The sequence below is a fragment of the Chionomys nivalis genome, chromosome 23, assembly GCF_950005125.1.
Source record: "Chionomys nivalis chromosome 23, mChiNiv1.1, whole genome shotgun sequence".
In the NCBI taxonomy this organism is placed as follows: domain Eukaryota; kingdom Metazoa; phylum Chordata; class Mammalia; order Rodentia; family Cricetidae; genus Chionomys; species Chionomys nivalis.
The window spans coordinates 24318916-24341067 of NC_080108.1; the positions used below are offsets into that span (position 1 = coordinate 24318916).

A 22152-nucleotide genomic window follows, 5' to 3' on the forward strand; every position below is an offset into this window, starting at 1 on the left:
CTCCACCCTCTCCTTCAACCCTGTCCCAAGGTTCCCATGCTCCCAATTTACTCAGGAGATCTTTTTTTTTTTAATCTATTTCCCATACATGGGCCTTTTAAGCAGTTTGTTTTGTTTTGTTTTTTGTTGAGACACTGCACTGCCAAATCGCCCAAGCTGGCCTCAAGCTTTCAGCAATCCTCCCTTGGCCTCCTGGGTGACAACTCAGGCGTGAGCCACTGGACCTGAGTTTATGGTACTTTCTGTAACTAAAGGTGAGGCATATTCAGTCTGAAGGATCAGAGCACAGTACTCCAAAGTAGCAAAGTCAAGAAATCATAGGCGGAGGATGGCCACATCTTTGACCACTAGGCAAAGGGAGGAACTCAACAAGTCTGGGCTAAAGCAGCAGCCATAGGAAGCCACACAGACAACTGTCAGCAGCTGCACAGCTCAGTGGAGACACTTCCAGTGTGAATCACAGCAGGTTAAATGTCTCCTGGAATGAACCCACATGTTGTGGAATATTAGTTGAAGATGTGTTACATTACCTTATGTTGCGGAATATTTGTTTAATGATGCAAAGATGTGCTGCATTCTTTTTTTTTAAATATTTATTTATTTATTATGTATACAATATTCTTTCTGTGTATGCCTGAAGGCCAGAAGAGGGCACCAGACCTCATTACAGATGGTTGTGAGCCACCATGTGGTTGCTGGGAATTGAACTCAGGACCTTTGGAAGAGCAGGCAATGCTCTTAACCGCTGAGCCATCTCTCCAGCCCCTGTGCTGCATTCTTTTATGTTGCATTTGTTTTAATTCTGTAAAGCTGTATTACTTTGCCTATCTAAAACATCTGATTGGTCTGATAAAGGTCTGAAAGGCCAATAGCTAGGTAGGAGAGGAATAGGTGGGGCTTCCAGACAGAGACTAAATAGAAGAAGCAGGAGAGCAAAAATCAGAGCAAAAGGTAGATGGGATAATTTAAGAAAAGCTAGCAAGAAATACACCAAGCTAAGGCTGGGCATTCATAAGCAAGAATAAGACTCTGAGTATTTATTTGGGAGCTGGGTAGCAGGCCCCCAAAAACAAAAATTTAAAAAAAAAACAACAACAACACTACAGGTCTTCAAGAAACACAAAAACAGGACTGGAGAGATGGCTCAGTGATTAAGAACATTGCCTGTTCTTCCAAAGGTCCTGAGTTCAAATCCCAGCAACCACATGGTGGCTCACAACCATCTATAATGAGGTCTGGTGACCTCTTCTGGCCTGCAGACAGAATATTGTATACATAATAAATAAATAAATATTTAAGGAACACAAAAACAACTGGTACAATATAACTTCTTTTTTAATATCAATTTTTAAATTAAGTGCATGTGCATGTGCATATGTGTGTCTATGTCTGGGTATGTGTACATGAAGCAGGTGTTCATGGAAGCAGGTGGCTGTGAGCCACACAATGTGGGTGTTGGAAAATGAACTCAGGTCCTCTGCAAAAGCAGTACATGCTTTTAACCACTGAGCTATCTCTCCAGGCTCCACAATATATTTTCAACGACTGGTTTGCAGCCAAAAATTACTAAACATATAACTAAATTGGGAAGTTTGACCCATACTTAGGAAAAGTGGTTATTCAACATAACTGACCTAAAAGAGCATTATCAGGGGAAGAAAAAAAGGATTTAAATCAGCTTTTCAAATATATTCAATTAAGGTAATTAGTTTAATTCATAAAATTAATGAAGGAAATGTGCAATGGATATAAACTCTCAACAAAAGATGTAGAACTATAATACCTGAAATTCTAAAACTGAAAATGACTAAACTTATCAATGATCTGAACAGTATACTTAGGAGATAAAACTGATATATATATATATATATATATATATATATATATATATATATATATCAATAAAATATCTAACTAAAGAAGACAGAAAAATGTTTAATTAAAAATTTCAAAGCCAAGAATAATAGTACACATCTATAATCCCAGTGCTCAAGATGGGAACAGGAGGAGCAGGAGTTCAAGGCCAGCTTTGACTACTGTGGTGGTTTGAGTGAGAATGTCCTCCTTAGGCCCATGTAGTTAAATGCTTGCTCCCTTGTTGGTGGAACTCTTTCAGAAGGATTAGGAGGTGTGGCCTTTAGGAGGAGGGTGTGTCACTGGGGGTAAACTTTTTGGTTTCAAAATCCCATAACAGGCTGATCTCTCTCTTTCTGCCTCATGCCTATAGAACAGACGTAAGCTCTTGGTTACTACTCCAGTGCTGTGTCAGGCCTGCCTGTCTGTTCTCTGCCATCATGGTCACGGATTCACCTTCTGGAAGTGTAAGCAAACCCCCAATTAAATGCTTTCTTTTTTTTTTTTTTTGGTTTTTCGAGACAGGGTTTCTCTGTGGCTTTGGAGCCTGTCCTGGGACTAGCTCTGTAGACCAGGCTGGTCTCGAACTCACAGAGATCCGCCTGCCTCTGCCTCCCGAGTGCTGGGATTAAAGGCGTGCGCCACCACCACCCGGCTTAAATGCTTTCTTTTATAAGGGTCCATGGTCATGGTGTCTCTTCACAGCAATAGAGAAGGAACTGAGACAGCTGTGTATCAAGTTGGAGGCCAGACTGGGGTGTAAAAGAAAAAGAGCATCTCGGAGACTTGAAAACCAGTATGAAGTGCTCCAACACTGATATAATAGGAATCCCACAAAAGGAGAAATTATGTTTGGTGGTGGTGGCGCACACCTTTAATCCCAGTACTCAAGAGGCAGAGGCAGGTGGATCTTTGTGAGTTTGAGGCCAGCCTGTTCTACAGAGCTAGTACCAGGACAGCTAGGACTGTTACACAGAGAAACCCTATCTCAAAAAACGAAGAAGAAGAAGAAGAAGAAGAAGAAGAAGAAGAAGAAGAAGAAGAAGAGGAGGAGGAGGAGGAGGAGGAGGAGGAGGAGGAGGAGGAGGAGGAGGAGGAGGAGGAGGAGGAGGAAGGAAGGAATTAGCAAAAAAAGTATTTTTAAAAAGTAATGAACAAAAATTCTCCACATATGGCAGAAATGGGGGCTGGACAGGGTGGGGTAATCCCAGCTCTCAGGAAAGAGAGGCAGGTGAATCTATCTCTCTGTAAGTTTGAGGCCAACCTGATCTACACCATGAGTTCCAGGCCATCCAGGGCTACAGAGTGAGACCCTGTCTCAAAAAAACAAAGAAACAAAAAGATTGGCATCAAATATTTACAGGTTCAAGAAATACAACAAGCCCCACAAAAGATAAACAGGAAGTCAAGTCACCCACAGGCTGCATTGGTGGGAATGTAGGGTGCCCGCTCCCATAACCCTTTATCCAGATCAGCTTCCGGCACGAACGTGAAGTAGAAACATTCTTCAATGAACAAAACCAGAGAATGTGTTGCCGACAGAACTGTACTACAAGAAATACCAAGGGAAGGAGTTCAGCCTGAAGGAAAACAAACTGGGTAGAAACCAGAGGTAGAAGAAAGCAAGAGGAGAGGGAAATAAGAGAATAAATATGTGTAAATCGTATACTCCTTTCTTACTGCATGTTAAAGCTGTTACCACTGTTTTTGGGAGGGGTTGGTATTTGTTTTTTGGAGACAGGGATCTCTATGTAGCCCTGGTTGTCCTGGAACTCACTATATAGACCAGGCTGGCCTCAAACTCACAGAGATCTGCCTGTCTCTGCCTCCTGAGTGTTGGGATTAAAGGCGTGCGCCACCACGTTCATCAGTATTACTACTTTTTAAAAATTATGTATCAGTATTGACAGATTCGTAACAAAGAAGTATAACATAATAGCTCAGTATAAACGAGGGATAAATTAAAACACACTATTGTGAAGTGTCTATGTTGTGTATTGAAACTAGTAAGTATTCTATACATATTGGCTGGCTTTCAGATGCATATAGAATATGGAATCCCTACAGCCAGGTGAAGATTTCTCAAGGTTTCTGGTAAAAAGAAAAAGAAATGATCGAGTTTATAGCAGCTTTATTGAAAACAGCCCAACCCCAAACAAGGCAAATGCCTACCAGTATGGAGATAAGCCGAAGACTGGTCAGACAGTGCACCAATGGCGGAAATAGAAGCCTGTGAGCCAATGGCACAGCGAATATCAGTGACCCTGCAGAAGGAAGATACAAACAAGCAAATGAAGAACCCAGGATCTGGAGAGGAAAGCCAGTCCCATATTAGAAAAGGGCAATAAAATGCATAAGAAAATCAGCAATGTGAATGAAAAAGCCACAACACGGAAGGCAACTCTATAAAGAAGTTAAGATTTGGGGGAGGGGAGGGGGAATAGAAACGTTAGAAAAGAAACAGCTCAATGAATCAAACAAAACACAGTGAAGCCAGGCATGGTGGCACACTCCTTTAATCCCAGCACTTGGTAGGCAGAGGCAGGTGAATCTCTGTGAGTTCGAGACTAGCCTGGTCTATAGAGAGAGTTCTAGGAAAGCCGGGGTTACATAGAGAAGCTCTGTCTCTGGAGGGAGGGGAACACACACATACACACACACACACACACACACACACACACACACTGTGAAAAGTATCAATAACAGACTTAAGCAAGCAGAAGAAAGATCAAGACCAGAGGACAAAGCAGATGAACACACACCTCATTCAAACGCCAATAGAGTAAACGAGCCACACAGGTGAGCGTTATGCTGGTGAGATGACTCAATGGTGAAAGACCCTTGCCAACAAGCCTGAAGACCTGACTTAAATTCCCAGGGCCCTCCTCAGAACGACCCCCACCTATTGACCTTTGACCTCTAGGCATCATGGCATATGCGTGACATGGCACTTGTGGGACTCTCTTTCACACAATAGTAGATAAAATAAAGTTTTTTTTTTTAAAGGCCTCCACCAACAGGCATGACCACAACATCTAAAAACTCAGAAGTGATCAAGGGACTGCACTGAAGAATGGAGAGATAGGCTGAGTGGTGGTGGCGCATGCCTTTAATCCCAGCACTCGGGAGGCAGAGGCAGGCGGATCTCTGTGAGTTCGAGGCCAGCCTGGTCTACAAGAGCTAGTTCCAGGACAGGCTCCAAAACCACAGAGAAACCTTGTCTTGGGGGTAGGGGAAGAACACAGAGATAGAAGGAGGAACTCACAGAAACACTAAAGGCTTGGAGAGTCTCTTCAACGAAATTATAGCAGAAAATGTCCCAAACATGGAGAAACACACATCCGAACACTAGAGGCATTTAGAACTCCAAAGAAGCATGACATGAGAAAATCTCCCCATCATATAGTCATAGCATCTAAACCCCGAAACAAGGAAGCCACATGGAAAGCTCCCCAGGAGGAATGCCAACTGACCTACAAAGGCAGACATGTCCATAAAATACGAGGTCTCTCGTCGGCAATACTTAAATCCAAGGAAGCTGGGAATGATATATTTCAAGAACTGAAAATAAACAACTGCCAATCAAGATTGCTAATGCCAACAAAGCTGTCTTTAAAAGCTGACATAATAATAAGGACATTCCAAGACAAACCTCACCAAGGTAGTCCAGCATCGTAAAAAAAAAAAAAAAAAAAAAAAGAGGAAAAAAATTCACCATCACAAGAACACAAGAAAGAATAAAGTTCATGAGAGGAATAGATCAACCAAGGAGAGCTAGGAAGGAATCCAACATGTCCACCACAGTGAACCAGCAAACTTTTTATATAAACAGGGAAGAACGGAAAAACAATAATCCAACCAACTGAAGAACAGAAATCAAGAAACACTGCTATTAATAACTTTCAATGTAAACGACCTCAAGTCAACAAAAAAGAGACACAGATTGGTTGGCTGGATTAAAAACCAGGATCCAACCATCTGTTGTCTCCAAGAAACACAACTCACTGGTAAAAATATCCACAGACAGAGTCAACGAATGGAAAACAATCCGTCAAGTGAGCAGAACTGGAAAGCAAGCTGCCAAAGCTATTCTGGTATCTGATAAAAACTAGACGTCAGGGATGAGGATTCAGCTAAGTGGGTTTATAATGTTTGCCCAACATGCACAAGGCACTGGGTTCACTCCCGAGTATTGCATGGATCAGGCATCATGATGGGTGTCTATAATCCCAGCACTAGGGAAATAGAACCAGAGGTTCAAGGTCACCCTTGGCTACAGTGGGAGTTCTAAGCCATCCTGGCACATGAGACCATTCAAAAAACTATGAAACTGGAGTTCAACCTAAAATTTGTTAGAATAAAGAATGCCATTATGTAGTAATAAAGGGAATGGTTCATCAAGAAGTTATAGCAATTGTACATATAGTACTAGTTAGTGCTCCCAATTTCATTATGCAAATACTAACAGACATAAGAGGTCAGATACTATCAATAACAATAGTGAGAGATTTCAATACCCTATGCTCATCTTTTAACAGGCCCACTGAGAAGTCAGCCAAGAAAATGCAGAGTTGGAGGGGGGAGGGAAAGAAAGAAAGAAAGAAAGAAAGAAAGAAAGAGAGAGAGAGAGGGAGGGAGGGAGGGAGGGAGGGAGGGAGGAAGGGAGGGAGGGAAGAAAGAAAAAGAAAGAAAGAAAGAAAGAAAGAAAGAAAGAAAGAAAGAAAGAAAGAAAGAAAGAGTGGGGTGAAAGAGCAAAGGATCTCAGTTCAGATCCCAGCATCCACGTGTTGGCTCTCAACTACATAACTACATAACTACAGGTCAGATGCCATCTTTTGACTTCCATGTGCACCAGGCATGCATGCATGGTACATTTATATTTGTGTAGGCAAACACTCATATGCATAAAATAAATCTTTTTTTAAAAAAAAGATAAAGGAAAGAAACACAACCAAACTATTTCTATAAAAGCCAGCAGTCCCCTAATGGAGTGGTTCTCAACCTGTGGGTCCGGGGACGGGGGGGGGCAGGGGGGAGGAGGTTGGATGACACTTTCACAGACATCCTGCATATCAGATTCATTAAATTCATTACAATTCATAAAAGTAGCAAAATTACAGTTATGAAGCAGCAGTGAACATAATTTTATGGGAGTTACCACACCATGAGCAACTTGTATTAAAGGGTCAGAAAAACCGGAAGATTGAAACCACTCCACTGACTAATGCCAAAACAAGATAAGGACATGACAAAAGAAGAAAAGTATAAGCTAATTTCTCTGACAAACCGGTGCAACAATTCAATAAAACTCAAGGACACCTCAAGATTATCACACTGATTCCACTCAAGTAGGTGGAAGCCACCCACAGGCAGCCTGGGTCCTCAAGGCCTGGGCTGTCGGGAAGACATCCACAGTGAGTGGATGCCATTGTGTGGTGGAGAAACGGGAGAGAAAGAGAAGCGGAAAGGTCCATGTGCTGTGGAAAGGGGCAGAACTTAAGAAGAGAGGGTGGTGAGGAACAGGCTGATATTGGCAGCCTACTTGCCACCTGGGGCCATAGTGATGTCCAAGCCCAGTCTGTTGCCAAGGGCCATGTCTGGGTCTGTGGTCCTACTGTAGCCAGGGTCTGTGTTGACATCTGTGACCCACCAAAGGCCACAAGAATGCCCGGTGTCTGGGCTGCCACCTGCAGCCATGTAGGTATCCAAGGGTCGTGCCATACCAATCCAAGTGGCCTGGGGCTGCCACATGGTGCCATGGCAACACTGGGGCCAGAGCTGCAGCTGAGGGACATGTGTAGGTCCATGGCCTTAATGCAGCCAGAGTCCATGTAGATGTCTGTGGCTCTTGTTACCATAAAGGCCCAGTGGATGTCCAAGGTTGGGGCTACCACCTGGGGCCATGCTGGTATTCAAAGACCACACTGCCACACTGGGACCATGCTGATCTGACTGACCAGTGCTGCCACTTGGGGCAATGGTGACATCCAGGCCCGTGCTTCAGCTAAGGACCATGTCTGGCTCAATGCTCTGTGTTGAAGTCTGAGGCCCACGTTGCCACCAAAGACTCCACGTTAGGATAGAGCACACTAAGTGACCAGAGGCCTGAACACCCTTGACTTGGAAATAGCTTGAAGGACTGAATCTTGAGAAAAACAAATGACCTTTGACCCATATCTACCCCCCCCCAAACATCTGTCAGACAAAAGCTGGACTAGGAAGACTTACCTAACTAGTTAGACAGAAGCATGAGAACATCAGTTTGTCTTAATATTCGTTTCAGAAAGAACTTTAAAATGACAAGACTTTTTGAAAGCCTCCAAAGCAGTTTGGGTGAGAAAGGAGACTGTAGGAGATAGTACAAAGTAGTTCTTTTTTTTTTTAATTCATTCATTTATTTTACATCCTAATACCATCTCTCCTCCCTTCCCAGTCCCTCTCGCCATCCCCCTCTGTTCCCTCCCACCCCCAGTCCACTTCTCTGTTTCTGTTTGGGAAAGGGCAGGTTTCCCGTGAGTATCAACAGAACATGGCATATCAAGTTGCAGTGAGACTCGGCACCTCCCCTTGTATTAAGGCTGGGCAAGGTGACCCAGCATGAGGAGTAGGATCTCAAAAGCCTGGAAATGAGTTGGAGACAACCTCTGTTCCCACTGTTAGGGGTCCCACAAAAGGACCAAGCTACACAAGTTTAACATATATGCAGAGTGCCTAGGTCGGTCCCATGCAGGCTCCCTGAGTGTCAGTTCAGCCTCTGTGAGCCCCCGTGAGCCCAGCCTATTTGACTGTGTGAGTTTTCTATGCAACTTTAAAAAAAGAAACCTGTTACATATGCCAAGATCAGAAGGGAGAAATAATCAGGATAATCGAGGCTTTACGGAAATTCACCAATCTGAATTCCTCATCCAATAAAAGCAAGCTCCTCTAAGACAACATTTTATTCACCAGTCAGTCCCTAACCAAGACTCTATGTATATGACCTGGCTCTGTCAGGAGACCCCGGACTCCCAAAGATCTACAAGGACAGTCACTCAGGCTACGTGTGATTCTCTTGCAGAACTGTGAAGACAACAACATGTTTCATGAACGATGAATTATAAACATTTCCCCTTCATCTTAATTATTCTCCGGGCCCATTACTCTATGTAAAGTTAATAAATTAGGACTATAAGAACTTGAAAAGGTATAAAGACATGTTATAATCACAGGGCCAAGCTGGGCGGTGGTGGTGCACGCCTTTAATCGCAGCACTCAGGAGGCAGAGGCAGGTGGATCTCTGGGAGTTCGAGGCCAGCCTGGTCTACAAGAGCTAGTTTGGGGATGGGCACCAAAAAACTACAGAGAAACCCTGTCTCGAAAAAACAAAACAAAAAATAATAATAATAATAATCACAGGGCCAGTGGCCATCATGAAGCAGCCATGTGCCAAAGCTCCTAGAACTGACCTCAGCAGACATTAACAAACAGACAAAACATGAGAACCTGATCACATGACAGAAGAAAGAGGGGAGGCAGCTGGGGAAGGAGCAAGGAAAGGACTTCATTCCATCTCAAGCAAGTAGAACACACACACACACACATACGAACGCGCACACACACACACACACACACACACAAATGCACACACACGCACGCGCACGCTCACAGACACACACCATGTGAACATAGTTCAAAACAAAAATCAGCCTCTTTATCTCCCAAGAACAACACTTACTTCCAAAAATAGCACATCCACGAGGGTTTTCTGGGATATTTAATTCTTGCTAAAATTGGTCATTTTCTTGCCAGTGAGCATGCTCAGAGTTTTCCCAACCAGGCCCCACAATATGAGTTTGATCCACAGAACCCATACAGTGGGAGGAGAGAACAGACTCACAAGTTGACCTCTGACCTCCTCACCTATGCCACCCACCCCACTGCTGCCAAGGAAATGCATCTCGTTTTTTTAAACAATTCTTAAAATGAATAACTTTATAAGAAACAAGAGTTGGCAATGGTGGAACCAGCTGGGTCAGGTGATGATAGCCTTTAAAGGCTGAAGAAACTATTAAAGAAAACAGCTACCTGAAAAAACAGACACCTTCATCCCAACGCCTACTGCTTGCCAAGGTCCCTAGAAGGAAGTTGCTGATGTCTAACCTAACCTTGTTCCCATGGCCAATTCCCTGTCTTGTCTTCTGAGGTAATGTCTGTAAGTCTTGGCATCTAGGGCGCTTCCTGAACATGTGTCAGCTGTTAGCAATAGCATTAAGGAAAAGGAAAAGCATTAACTTCAGGCATGTATACTGTTCACTGTCACAGGGCCACACGGCTCTTCCTGGGAACCAAGGAGAAGGCTTACAGAACTGTAAAAATAAAATCCATGCTTTGGGCTTATTTACACAGAAGTTTAATTGGCTATGCTTCCCAAGCCAGAAGAATCCACAGAACGCTCATGCTGAGGGGTTCTGCAGAGATGATCAGACATCCAAGGTGTCCCACCCCACCCTGTACCTCAGAGACCACACATCCCTCACCTTTCATTTTGATTGAATAAAATCCAACGGCTGCACCATCTCTCCACAGAATCTTAGCTTGCTCCTTCGCCGGGTGAGGTAAGAAAAACATGTCATCGTCATCCAGACTTCTCTCCAGTCTTCCAAAAACAATGGTGTTGAGAACAAAAAGTACAATCCTTTCCCCGAAGGACTGAACCTTAAAAGGAAAAAGAAAGAACAACCACCACCAAGTGAGGCCAGACAGGAAAGGCAGCTTGCGGCGGGGCCAGGTGTGGCAGAATGCTCTTGATCAGGGGGTGAATTGTGGGGTCTCAATACCACTGATTCATACAGCTCAGTACGGAGTGACCGTGCCAGAAAAGTCTCGGGTCCACAGACACGGGCTTTAAGTCCACAGAGTGGGGGACCCTTTGAGGGTAACAGAACAGGAAGTTGCCTCTAGGGAGGCCAGGTCAGCCATTCCAAGAGATGACCAGCTGTGGCCTGAATCTGCCATTTATACAGCAAGGACATCTCTACCCCAGGGATCAGCTGCCAAAGCAAAAGTCACTGATTTTCAAAACTTACGACAGACTTCAAGCACAAGCTGGAGTCTCCACCCCAGGGCATCACTAGGACTCAGGGACCATCTTGAACTCAGAAATATAATAGGACCCACCTGCCCATAGCAGAGTCGTCAATGTGGTCAAATTGGGGCCACCAATTTGAGAGCTTTCTCTTACATGGCCAAAATGACATCCTATTCCTACCTGTGACTCTGAAAGGGCGAATGTGTGACTGAAATCAGGGTCTCTCTTCTGGACTCATAGGAGATGCAGCTACTTGACCACAGCCGGCTACACAGCCAGGTTATGATCTATTTCACCCTACAAACATCCGTCTAGGCAGCACCGGCAACTGATACGATCTGGGGTGGAGGATGAACGCAGCCAGCTGTTCACACAATGACTGTATTAGAGCACTGGGCTTCAGCCTACCACTCTGCTATGTGGCAGCCAAAGCGGCACATGTGTGGGCATGTGTGTGTGCATGGATCCACATTACCACCAGAGCCGCCCACCCCCGGAGCCGTCACTTGGGGCTCATCTGCTGGGGAAGGGCCTGGCTTACAGGTGCAGATATTGAAGCTCAAAGAGGTTAAGTGGGTACAGGCATCAGTTTTACTGTCTCATTCCAGAGACAACTCAGACAGCTGCGCTAGGGCCAGCTCAGAAACAGGCTGGAGTAACAGGCCAGGGCTTCTGCATCACAAACCGCACACCTGCTCAAGCCCAGACAGAAGTTAATTCCCTTCTGCCTCTCCGTCCGCCAGACCTGAGACTTTGGGAATGGGAGCATTCATTGAAATAATCAATGCATGGTCTTACAGACAATTTTACTTATTTATGTTTTATGTTACTGTTCATATGGGGGTGAGTGTATATGATTGTTTGTGTGTGAGTGTGTGTGTGGTGAACACACCAAACAGACGAGGCCGGCTGGCCAATGAGCCTCTCTGAGTTCCCATGAGTTCAGAAGAGAGACTCTGATTTCATTCACACATTCACCTTTTCAGAGTCACAGGTAGGAATAAGATGTCATTTTGACCGTGTAAGAGAAAGCTCTCAAATTGGTGGCCCCAACTTTGACCATAGTGATGACTCTGCTATGGGCAGGAGGGTTCTATTATATTTCCGAGTTCAAGGATTATAAACATGTGCCAACTTTTTTATGTGGGCTCTGGGGATTGAATCCTGGTCCTCGTGCCTGAATGGCAAGCACTTTGCCAAATAAATCATCTACCCAGCCTCCTAGTTCTAGATTTAATACCAGATCCCCAAAATACTGTCCTCCCCAACATCATTACTGTCATTTGTACTTGTGGGAGAGGATCTCAGCCTGCATTTCCTGGGAGATCTCAAGCCATTCATACTTCTTTGAGATTCAGTTCAGGAGATAATGTCCTCGAGTGAGCTCTAAAACACTTGTCTGTTGCTTTGTTGTGTGTGCATGGACTCTCTCTCTCTGTCACACACACATATGTGCACACATGCACATACACATTCATGTAAGCACATGGTGTACATGTGTAGACACATGATATGCATGTGGAGGTCACATGACAACTCTGTAGAGTCAGTTCTCTCCTTCCGCCTCAACAAGAGTTGGGAGATGCAAACTTGGATCGTCAGGCTCGTGCCAAGCACTTCCACCCACTGAGCTACCTCACTGACCCACTTGTCTGCTTTTAAAACGCTTACTAACAAAAAGGTAACTTGTCCTAACATCCAGCCAAGTATCCAGTGTCCACACACATCCTTGCTGGTGCAGAATATAAAGGATATAAAAATATAAAAGAATATAAGAGACATGTGTGGATCTAACCAATTCACTTTCTCTCTCGGACAGTGGTGGCCAGATGTGAAGCTCAGCTTTAAGAACTAGCTGACCTCGAGAGCTAATGGGTATCATCTGGGAGGCAGTAATTTTCAACCAATGGCACCGGAGGGAAGCCAGACTGCGTGCGGCAGAAGGGAAACACCCAATCAAACACTGCCAAGAGAAAAAGGAGGGAAAGGGAGTGTGCTTAATTTGTCCAATTCCATTACAGGAAGGAAAAAAAAATGTGTGACATGCCATTTTGACTTAGAAGCATTTCTGTAAACATAAAACTAAGATCCATTTCTAAGCCATCACTGGGACCACTAATTGTGTTAACAGAGAAGAGCATTAAAGGGAATTTTTCTAGTAATGTGTGAAAAAATAAGTGGCTAAGAAACAAAACCTGATTTTAAAAAGTACAGAGTGAGTCTTAGAAAGAACAGAAGGAAATACCCATATATGGAAGTGGGAGGATATGAGGGGAACATGGGGGGGAGGACATGGGGAGCGTAGAACATCCCAATGTGGTTTGTTAGGTTCTTTCTCTTCAGAATAAAAACATACACAGAAGAGGACACTCTCAGAAAATTGAAGGTGGGCTCCCAGTCTAAACTTGGAAGAGATGGGAGGCAAGAAAAGCAAGGACTGCCATTCTGGAGCATTATAAGGAGCAAATTAGAGTCTTCTTAGCATCAATTACCCACTGAGTCCACCTGTAATAAAGGGGCTAGGACAACAACACACACCACTACATTATGGTCCTCAGCTGGATCTCAGGGTAGCACTGATTTTTTTCGAAGAAAACCTTGGCACAACATCTATAATAACATCTATCAAGACCACTGAATCCAGATTTAATGTTTTTAAATAGGCAGCTTACAGGATGGGAAAAGAGTCATGTAAGTTTTTATAGCAAATATATGATAGTTCTTTTATTTATATTTATTTGGTTTTTTGAGACAGGGTGTAGCATGTGGGGCAGCTTTGGGGTTTCTGTCCTGCCCAGTTCCCGCAGCCATTTAGCCCCAAAGCAAATCACACAGAGGTCTCCATAACTTATAAACGGATTGGCCCATTAGTTCAGGCTTCGTATTAGCTCTTATAACTTATATTAGCTCATTATTCTAGAATATGTTAGCCACATGGCTCAGTACCTTTTTCTACGGTGTAGATTACATCCTGCTTCTTGGTGATCTGGGCTTCCTCCTTCCTGGAATTTTCTTGTTCTCATCGCCCTGCCTCTACTTCCTGTCTGGTTGACCCACCTATACTTCCTGCCTGGCTAATCAGTGTTTATTTAAAACATGATTGACAGAATACAGACAATTCTCCCGCACCAACAGGGTTTCTCTGTAGCTTTGGAGCCTGTCCTGGAACTAGCTGTTGTAGACCAGGCTAACTTCAAACTCACAAAGATCCTCCTGTCTTTGCCTCCCGGGTGCTGGAATTAAAGGTGTGTGCCACCACCACCAAGCGTGATCGTTCTTTTAAAACAGATACGCGATAAAAGACTTGCACGAAGAATATGTAGAAAACTCTTACAATTTAACAATAAAAATTCAAATATTCCAATCAAAAGGTGGACTAAGGAAGGATCGCAATAGGCTTTCTCCCAGAGAGAAAGAACAGACAATGGCCAGTAAAAGCAAGAAAAGATGCTCAGTATCCTTGGCCATCAGGGAATGCATACCAACACATCTCTGGGGTACCACTTCACACCTACAGGATGGTGAACAAACTACTTGTCTCTTGCTATCATAAAGCACCATTACGGGAAGTAGCTTAAAGAAGAAAAGAGTTATTTTGGCTAAGATTCCAGAGGGACAGGGTCCATCATGGTGGGAAAGACAGACAGGAGAGAGAGAGAGAGAGAGAGAGAGAGAGAGAGAGAGAGAGAGAGAGAGAGAGAGAGAGAACAGGACGTAGGGCAAGACTCTACAATCTCAAAGTCCTCCCCCAGTGATCTGTTCCCTCCAGCAAGGCTCCATTTCCTAAAGGTTTCATAACTCCCCAGATGGCGCAACTAACTGGGGACCAAGTGTCCCAATATCCGAGCCTATGGGAAAGACACTTCCCATTCAAACCACCACAGTTGGGGGAAAGTCAGCTGGTGCAGGAACTGTGGGGGACAGCATGCCAGGTCCTCAAAATATGAGAGAGACCCCGTGTGACAGCAGTTATGCTTCTAGGCATGTACACAAGAAAATTCAGAGTCCATGTCCTCATCAACAGTCACCCAAAAAGACTCAAGACAGCTAAGACGTGGGCCCTCCTCAATGTCCATCTACTGACGGATGGATAATAAAATGTAGTCTATCCGTATGCCGGGCTGTCCATCAGCAAAAACAGAGTTAGGATAATGAAATTGCTGTGGAGGGGTGGGTTTAAGTCTATTAAACATCACGGAATTGTACATTTTTAGAGTAAATTTATGATATGTAAATTACATGTCAATGAAACTTAAAACAGGGCTTAGTTTTCAGTTGTCAACCTGTGTGTGTTGGTGCATTTGTATGATGCATGTACTTGAGTGTTTGAATGTGGAAGCTCATACAGAGGCCACGACAGGCCTTGACTGTCTTCCTCTGGCACCCTTACTGCCTTGGGACAGTCTCACTAAAGCAGAAGGGAGCTCTAGGGTCCTCCTGTCTCCTCCCCTCACAGGCAGGGTACACTCAGCCATGCTTGCCTTTCTGAATGGGTGCTGGGGATTCCAACGTGGGCCCTTGCACTTGCAGAGCAGGGGTTCTTACTCAGTGAGCCCATCTGCTCAGCCCTAGGACTCAATGTTTGAATTGTTCAGTAGAAGAAACTCCATTAGAAACTCATTCTCCAAACTGAATGTGAACAAATGCTGTGTTGACATTTCATCTGTCACCCCACAGAAAGAAGCAAGCGGTTTTCTAGACAGTCATAGAAAGACACACCCTTTCAGGATGATACAGAAATGCTATCTACCTCTCACCTACAGAATTAAAATAAATCCGGCAGCCAGATGAACAGGCCGCTATGAGGAACACAGCGTCTTTCTCAGCTGATCTCTGCCTCCCTCCTTAACCCGCTCCAGCTGAAGTCCAGTGATTCTCACTCTGAGAAGCCTCTTGCTGCTGCCGCCTTCACCATCCCCATCCCAGGCCCCTACTTTACGACTGCTCGACCGCTCACCAATGCCACAACCCTTCAAAGGCTCTAGGCCTGACATTAAAGACACCGAAGTCTACACCCAAATAATCCCTCACGGGCTGTGTAACTCAAGCCTGTGCCGCCAAGGACACAACAAGGAGCTCAAAGATTCTGAAATTAGACCAGCCCCATAAAGAAGCTGGGGTAATAAATATGCAGGCAGACCAATTCGCTTCTAAATCTTCTAGCAATAACCCGTGACCTAATTGTACTCAACAGAAAATCTTCTCAGCACGGCAGAGAAATGGGGCAGATTAAAGTTTACAAACTGAAGCCTAAGAGACAGTCGAGATGGTAAAGCAGACTGGACAGCAGTCAGGTATCTGGTGAACGGTCACGTGTTCCTCTTTTCCTTGCTGGCAGGATGCTAACAAAAAGATGCTAGCAGGATGTCCCTCAAAAGATACTGAAAGCCCCACCAGAACCCATGAATGAGAACTTGTTTGGAATGAGTTTTATAGGTGATCAGACCATGATGATACATTATGCTCCCAAAATTCAACACAAGGGATGTCCTTAGCAAAAGGGGTGGGGGGGATTCTCAACACAGGCTGACAATGCTTCCGAAGAAGGTGATGTGGAGACACATGAACACAGCCATATTCAGGCCATGGAATTACTAGAGCAACCCGAAGTAGGGATAGAGCCAACAGATTCCCCCAGTACACAAAAGGCGTCCTCCTTGACCTCAGAGCTCTAGCCTTCAGAGTCCAGAGATAAAATAGACTTGGTGCCCATAGGGCAGCCCACAGAACAAATACATGGAGAGAGACAATGTGGACACAGAGGAGAGGAACCTGTTCTTCAGGCAGCTGGGGATTAAGAAGTGGCTCCCTGATTTAAAAGTGCCTGCTAACCAGCCTTAATTTCTTAACACAGGCCCCCATGAAAAGACCTCAAAAACCTGTTTTGCAAATGTTCGTTTAACATCACATGCCCTCACCTTCACGAGCCCTTCCCTTGTGGGATCAGAAGTTCTTAGGACGTCTTCAATGGACCACCAGGAGTCTTTTAAATAGACAGCCACAACTGAAAGGAGAACGGAGAGAAAGGCATGAGTCACACAAGGTACACACTGGAGGTCTGGGGGGGAACTTCCAATAGCATGGGCCGACAGGCTGAGTGCTCTGTGGGTGGATCGGATGACATTTTTATCATTTGGGTTGTTTTACGATGTTGGGGAGAGAGCCCCAGGCCGTGCACATACTATCCAAGTGTCTTACCACGGAGTTATCTACCCAGCCTGGGGTCAGGTTTGCAGCATTCTATAAGAACACAAATCTGGGTCTGGGTTACCCCCCTCAAAATGATGTTTTCTAGCTCCATACACTTGTCTGAAAATTTCAAGATTTCTTAATTTTTTTCTGCTGTGTAGTACTCCATTGTGTAAATGTACCACATTTTCCTTATCCATTCTTCAGTCGAGGAGCATTTAGGTTGTTTCCAGGTTCTGGCTATGACAAACAATGCTGCTATGAACAAAGTTGAGCACATGTCCTTGTGGCACAATTGAGCATCCTTTGGATGTATACCCAAAAGTGGTATTGCTGGGTCTTGAGGAAGATTGTTTCCTAATTTTCTGAGAAATCGCCACACTGACATCCAAAGTGGCTGTACCAGCTTGCACTCCCACCAGCAATGCAGAAGTGTTCCCTTTTCCCCACATCCTCTCCAGCAGAAGTTGTCTTCAGTGTACATGTGCTCACCCATAAGTGGTTTTTAGACATAAAGCAAAGAAAACCAACCTACAAATCAGTCCCAGAGAACCTAGACTACAATGAGGATCCTAAGAGAGACATATATGGATCTAATCTACATGGGAAGTAGAAAAAGACAAGATCTCCTGAGTAAATTGGGAGCATGGGGACCATGGGAGAGGGCTGAAGGGGAGGGGAGAGACAGGGAGGGAAGCAGAGAAAAATGTAGAGCTCTGTCTCTAAAAACAAAACCAAACTAACCAACCAAAAGAGCGCTCACTCAGAGGACCTAGGTTCAAAATTTACAGCACCTACACTGTGGCTCAAAGCATCCATAGCCCCAGTTCCAGAAAATCTGGTGCCCTATTCTGCCCTCTGCAGGATCCAGGCACATGTGGTGCCCAGACACAGATGCAGGGAACCCTCAAACACATGATTCTTTAAAAAAAAATAAATCTTTAAAATAATATCCAATCATTTGCACCGCTCTTTACTCTCCACACACTGTCTGACTGAACTCTATCTATGGCGCTGAGCTCCGAGCACAGGGACTTACTTCCTGTGCGTTGAGCAATGCCTGGCTTGGCACTAGGCTCAGCACAGCCTGCTTTCACTGGAATGTCCTCCAGGCCCGTAATGAAACTATTACCAGCATCATTCTGTGGACACCGCAGCTCTGAGAGGGAGGGTGGAAAGAGCAGAGAGAGGGTTCAGCCCCGGAATCTGGACCACAAATCCAGTCAAAGGCCAGAGCTGCAGCATATGCGTCAGAAGGTGGTGGAACACATGGGGAGGGGCTGTCTTGGAAGAAGAAGGTTCTGGAGCAATGATCCGGGGGTAGGGGTGGGGGGCATGCCTTTCCTTCCTCACTCTTACCTTGCCACACCTTAACAGTGCCACTGCCCTGCTGATTTGCCCAACATCCTTGGGACCAAGTCTGGATGCGGACACCTGTTCACACCAGATTCCTCACCAGAGCTGTCCAAAGACATCGCCCCAGGGGTCTTAGAAACTGCAAGGTGGACTGGTGTGAGATACCCAGGATAAGGTTGGCAGGCAGAATGTGTCCCCTGCCTGTCAATCAATGAGCTATCCGTTCCATGTCTTTCTGCTCTCTTCAGCCTCCTGCCTCAGATGACTAAAGGAGCCCCTCACCTGGCCCATTCCTGCCTCCTCGCCAGTCCTTCCCTGCTCAGTGGTCACTTTCAAAAGGCAAATGCCACCCTGGCTTCTACCTCTTCGCTCTCATCTCACAAACAAAAGTCCCTTTGCTTGCTTTCTGCAATCTTTTATGCCTTTTTAATAGACATCTTTTTCACTACTTCTTAAGGGTTAAGGAAGCCAAGGGTTTGGGAAGCCACAGAATGTTTAAATGCATCTTCCCTGTCAACCCTTTCTAAATGAAGACTTGGGGGACAATGGAATCAAAAACCAAGTCACTTGAACATTTAACATAAGGTTTGCAACTGTGGATAAACATTGTGGCCCAGTCTGGGTCAGCCGCCACTCCCTCTTGACCTGTCTGCTATTTGAGACATGTTAGTAGAGATCCAGGAGAACCGGGCTACAAGGCACAAGCCAGACATTTAAGCCGGTCTCAGACCCTGCCCTTCCCCCTCTAAAAGCCAATAGCCTCTGTCCCGGCCTGTCAGCTTCCGATCAGGGGTGAATTCTAACAATGACTCTAAAATTCACGCAGCAGCCAGGAAGAGAAGAGCCAATTAAATGCCTGGCATTCACCTTCGCTTATTCAATGCAATTAATTTCCAAAATGGCAGCTGCTAGAACTTGCAGGGGCATTCTAGAGCCACAGGGATTATTTCCCAGCTCAACAAAGTAAAGCGACAGAACAATTCAGTCTCCTTGCAGACGGCATTTCTGTAATACAGATGTTTGATTCACTAACACCGTTTCACACAGAACCATGTTGACATGGCACTTTCTGAGTTTCACAGGGCACAGCAGAGTGTTCATTACTCATGCTGCTACCAAATAAATTCAACCCGCCTTGTGATGTTTGTCAAAACTCATCTTCAACGACTAAGTGTGCATAACAATAAAGATGGAGTCCAATCAAATTTAATAGTCTAAACCTGTCCTCTGCACCAAACCAGCATGGAGGATGCAGTAGCTTCTAATCAGTGAGCCCCAAGTGCCTGGAAATGCAGGCAGGAAAAGACGGCAGCAGAGCCCATGCCAAAGCTGTCAGAACACATCCAGGACATGTCTTGGGATGTGTCCAGGTGAACTGACATGTGCCACGGGGCCTGCACTGCGGAGACCCTGGATCTAGCGGTACTAAGGGTAACAAAATGGAAACCAAAACACCTATGCTTCAGAAAACAAAAACTATCACATAGATCAGCTTGTCTTCAACTCCTCACTCACGCCCCCCACATACATACCTCCTGTCCCAGGGCTAAGAGGAGCCAGCATTGCTAGGGCACTGGTACCAATTTTAGTTCTCTTTCTCTCCAAGTGACAGGTGACAGGGACCACAAGGAAGATGCTGCTGATGGATTTTATTCTATGGCAAGCCAAGGTTTCTCAAACAAGTTAAGACAATGAGGTCCCCAGTGAACTCCCAGCTGCCAGATTCATCTCAGGCATGAAGGGATCAAGTGAATTCAGCTCTCCCTGGCTGAGTTCCCAACTCTGTCCACAGAACCTTGGCCCCAGGGACTGGTGGATCCACCTCCATCCTGACTCCAGGGATTGGCAGGCTGCAGAGAAGGACAGAGCACAGCTAGCGGTCCTGATGCAAGGCAAGGAAGTGCTAAAATTGACTGTCGTGAGGACCCAGAGGAGAAGACAGATTGGCAGAGGGGGAAGGGACAGTGTCCCCAGAGAGCTCCACAAACCCTGAATCGCTGGGTAAGGCTTCAGCAGGTGGATGAGACAGGCAATCAATGTACAGCCGAGGCAAGGAGCCCCCTAGTCCAAGGCTACATTCAGGACAACGAAAGCAACTGGGTGAAAAACACAAGGAGAAGAGGTGGCAAATGCCAGTCCCGCAAAGCTGATTCACTCGCTCAGCTTCTAACGTCTGAAGGACTTCAGCACAAGCAGTGAGCAGGGCAGCCAGCAGCGATTCCATACACAGCCCCAGGGACCTGGTGTAGGGAGAAGCATCCAGACTTCAAAGTCAGCCAGGTCTCAAACGCCAGCCTCCATTACTAGCTTTATGTACCGATCCTTAGTTAAATGCAGCATCCTCTCCCCCAGTTCCATTGCAGGTTCCATGGAAGAATGCACCTCACCGAACAACATTTCCTAAAATGTTGAGGTTCTCCTGTGGTTTCCAGAAATTTCAGCTACTTGCCTTAAACTCTGCAGGGTGAAGAGGGTTCTTTGTTTGTTTGTTTGTTCGTTTGTTTTGTTTTTCGAGACAGGGTTTCTCTGTGGCTTTGGGACCTGTCCTGGAACTAGCTCTTGTAGACCAGGCTGGACTCGATATCACAGAGGTCTACCTACCTCTGCCTCCCAAGTGCTGGGATTAAAGGCGTGTGCTACCACCACCTAGCTAGGGTGAGAGTCTTGGTTGTTTCAACTTTCTGTGAAGCAATTTAAAAAAAAAAAAAAAAAAAAAAGTTTTATAACGGGCCATCTCTGCCTGAGAAACTAGGTTTCCAGACAATTTTCTGTTCCAGTCTGCACAGGGATGTCCGTCTGTCTGTCTGTCTATCTGTCTGTCTTCCACTGCTTGCTATCTGCCACCCTGTCCATCCCCTCCAGTGGAATGACACAATGCTCTGTACATCACACCTCTCTGTCACTGCCCCTTTCTTTTCTACCAGAGAACGTCACGCTGATGACGGTACTCCTGACTAGGGCATGCGCCTCTCAACAAGAATGTGCGTGTGTGTGTGTGTGTGTGTGTGTGTGTGTGTGCGCGCGCGCGTGTGCGTGTATGTGTGTGTATGTGTGTGTGTCTGTAGGTGTATCTGTGTGTGTATGTGTGCATGGGCGTGCACACACACACATGCTCAGATGAGCAGTGCATGTTAGTGCACATGTTTATGTATGTGCATGTGTGTAGCGGGGAGGCTCGTGTTCCACCTCAGGTGCTATGTACATTGTTTGTCAAGACAGGGTTCATCACCGCACCCAGGGCTCCCTGACTGGACTAAGCTTGCTGGTCAGAGAGTTCCAGCTCCCTGTCCCTGTCCCCATTACAAGTATACATAGTCATTCCCAGATTTTTAAGTGGGCACTAGGGATCTAACTAAAATCTTCCTGTGTATATTTGACTGACAGTCATCTCTCCAGCCCCCAATGAGGTTTTTAAGCCTTGGATCCTGCTAAGATTCCTTATGAGAACTAAGCCTTTCTAACTTAAGTATCTTCCAAATTAACATTCAAGTAAAATAATCACTTGGAAAAAGCAATGGAATAGGGTAGGTAGAGTTAGTGAGCCCCATCACCTTCAATGCGCAGGCTGTGACAGCCAGAATCATGGACAGATTTTCAGGCCATGGCTGAGCTCAGGAAAGAGTGCAGTGCTCAAATTAGCAACATCCATCAGGGGAAGGATGCTCAGATGGCTATTTAACGCCTCT

The 22152-nt window shown here is 45.3% G+C and overlaps 1 protein-coding gene across 1 annotated transcript in view; it reads right to left on the bottom strand.

Annotated features, from left to right (window-relative positions):
• Positions 1-22152, bottom strand: part of LOC130865567 (protein FAM169B-like) — an 87913-nt gene that overhangs the window by 29460 nt on the left and 36301 nt on the right. The window contains exons 4-5 of the mRNA XM_057756667.1: positions 16840-16925; positions 10371-10548 (exon numbers count right to left, since the gene is read on the bottom strand). Of these exons, the coding sequence (XP_057612650.1) occupies positions 10371-10548; positions 16840-16925 (264 nt within the window). The remainder of the gene's footprint in view (positions 1-10370; positions 10549-16839; positions 16926-22152) is intronic.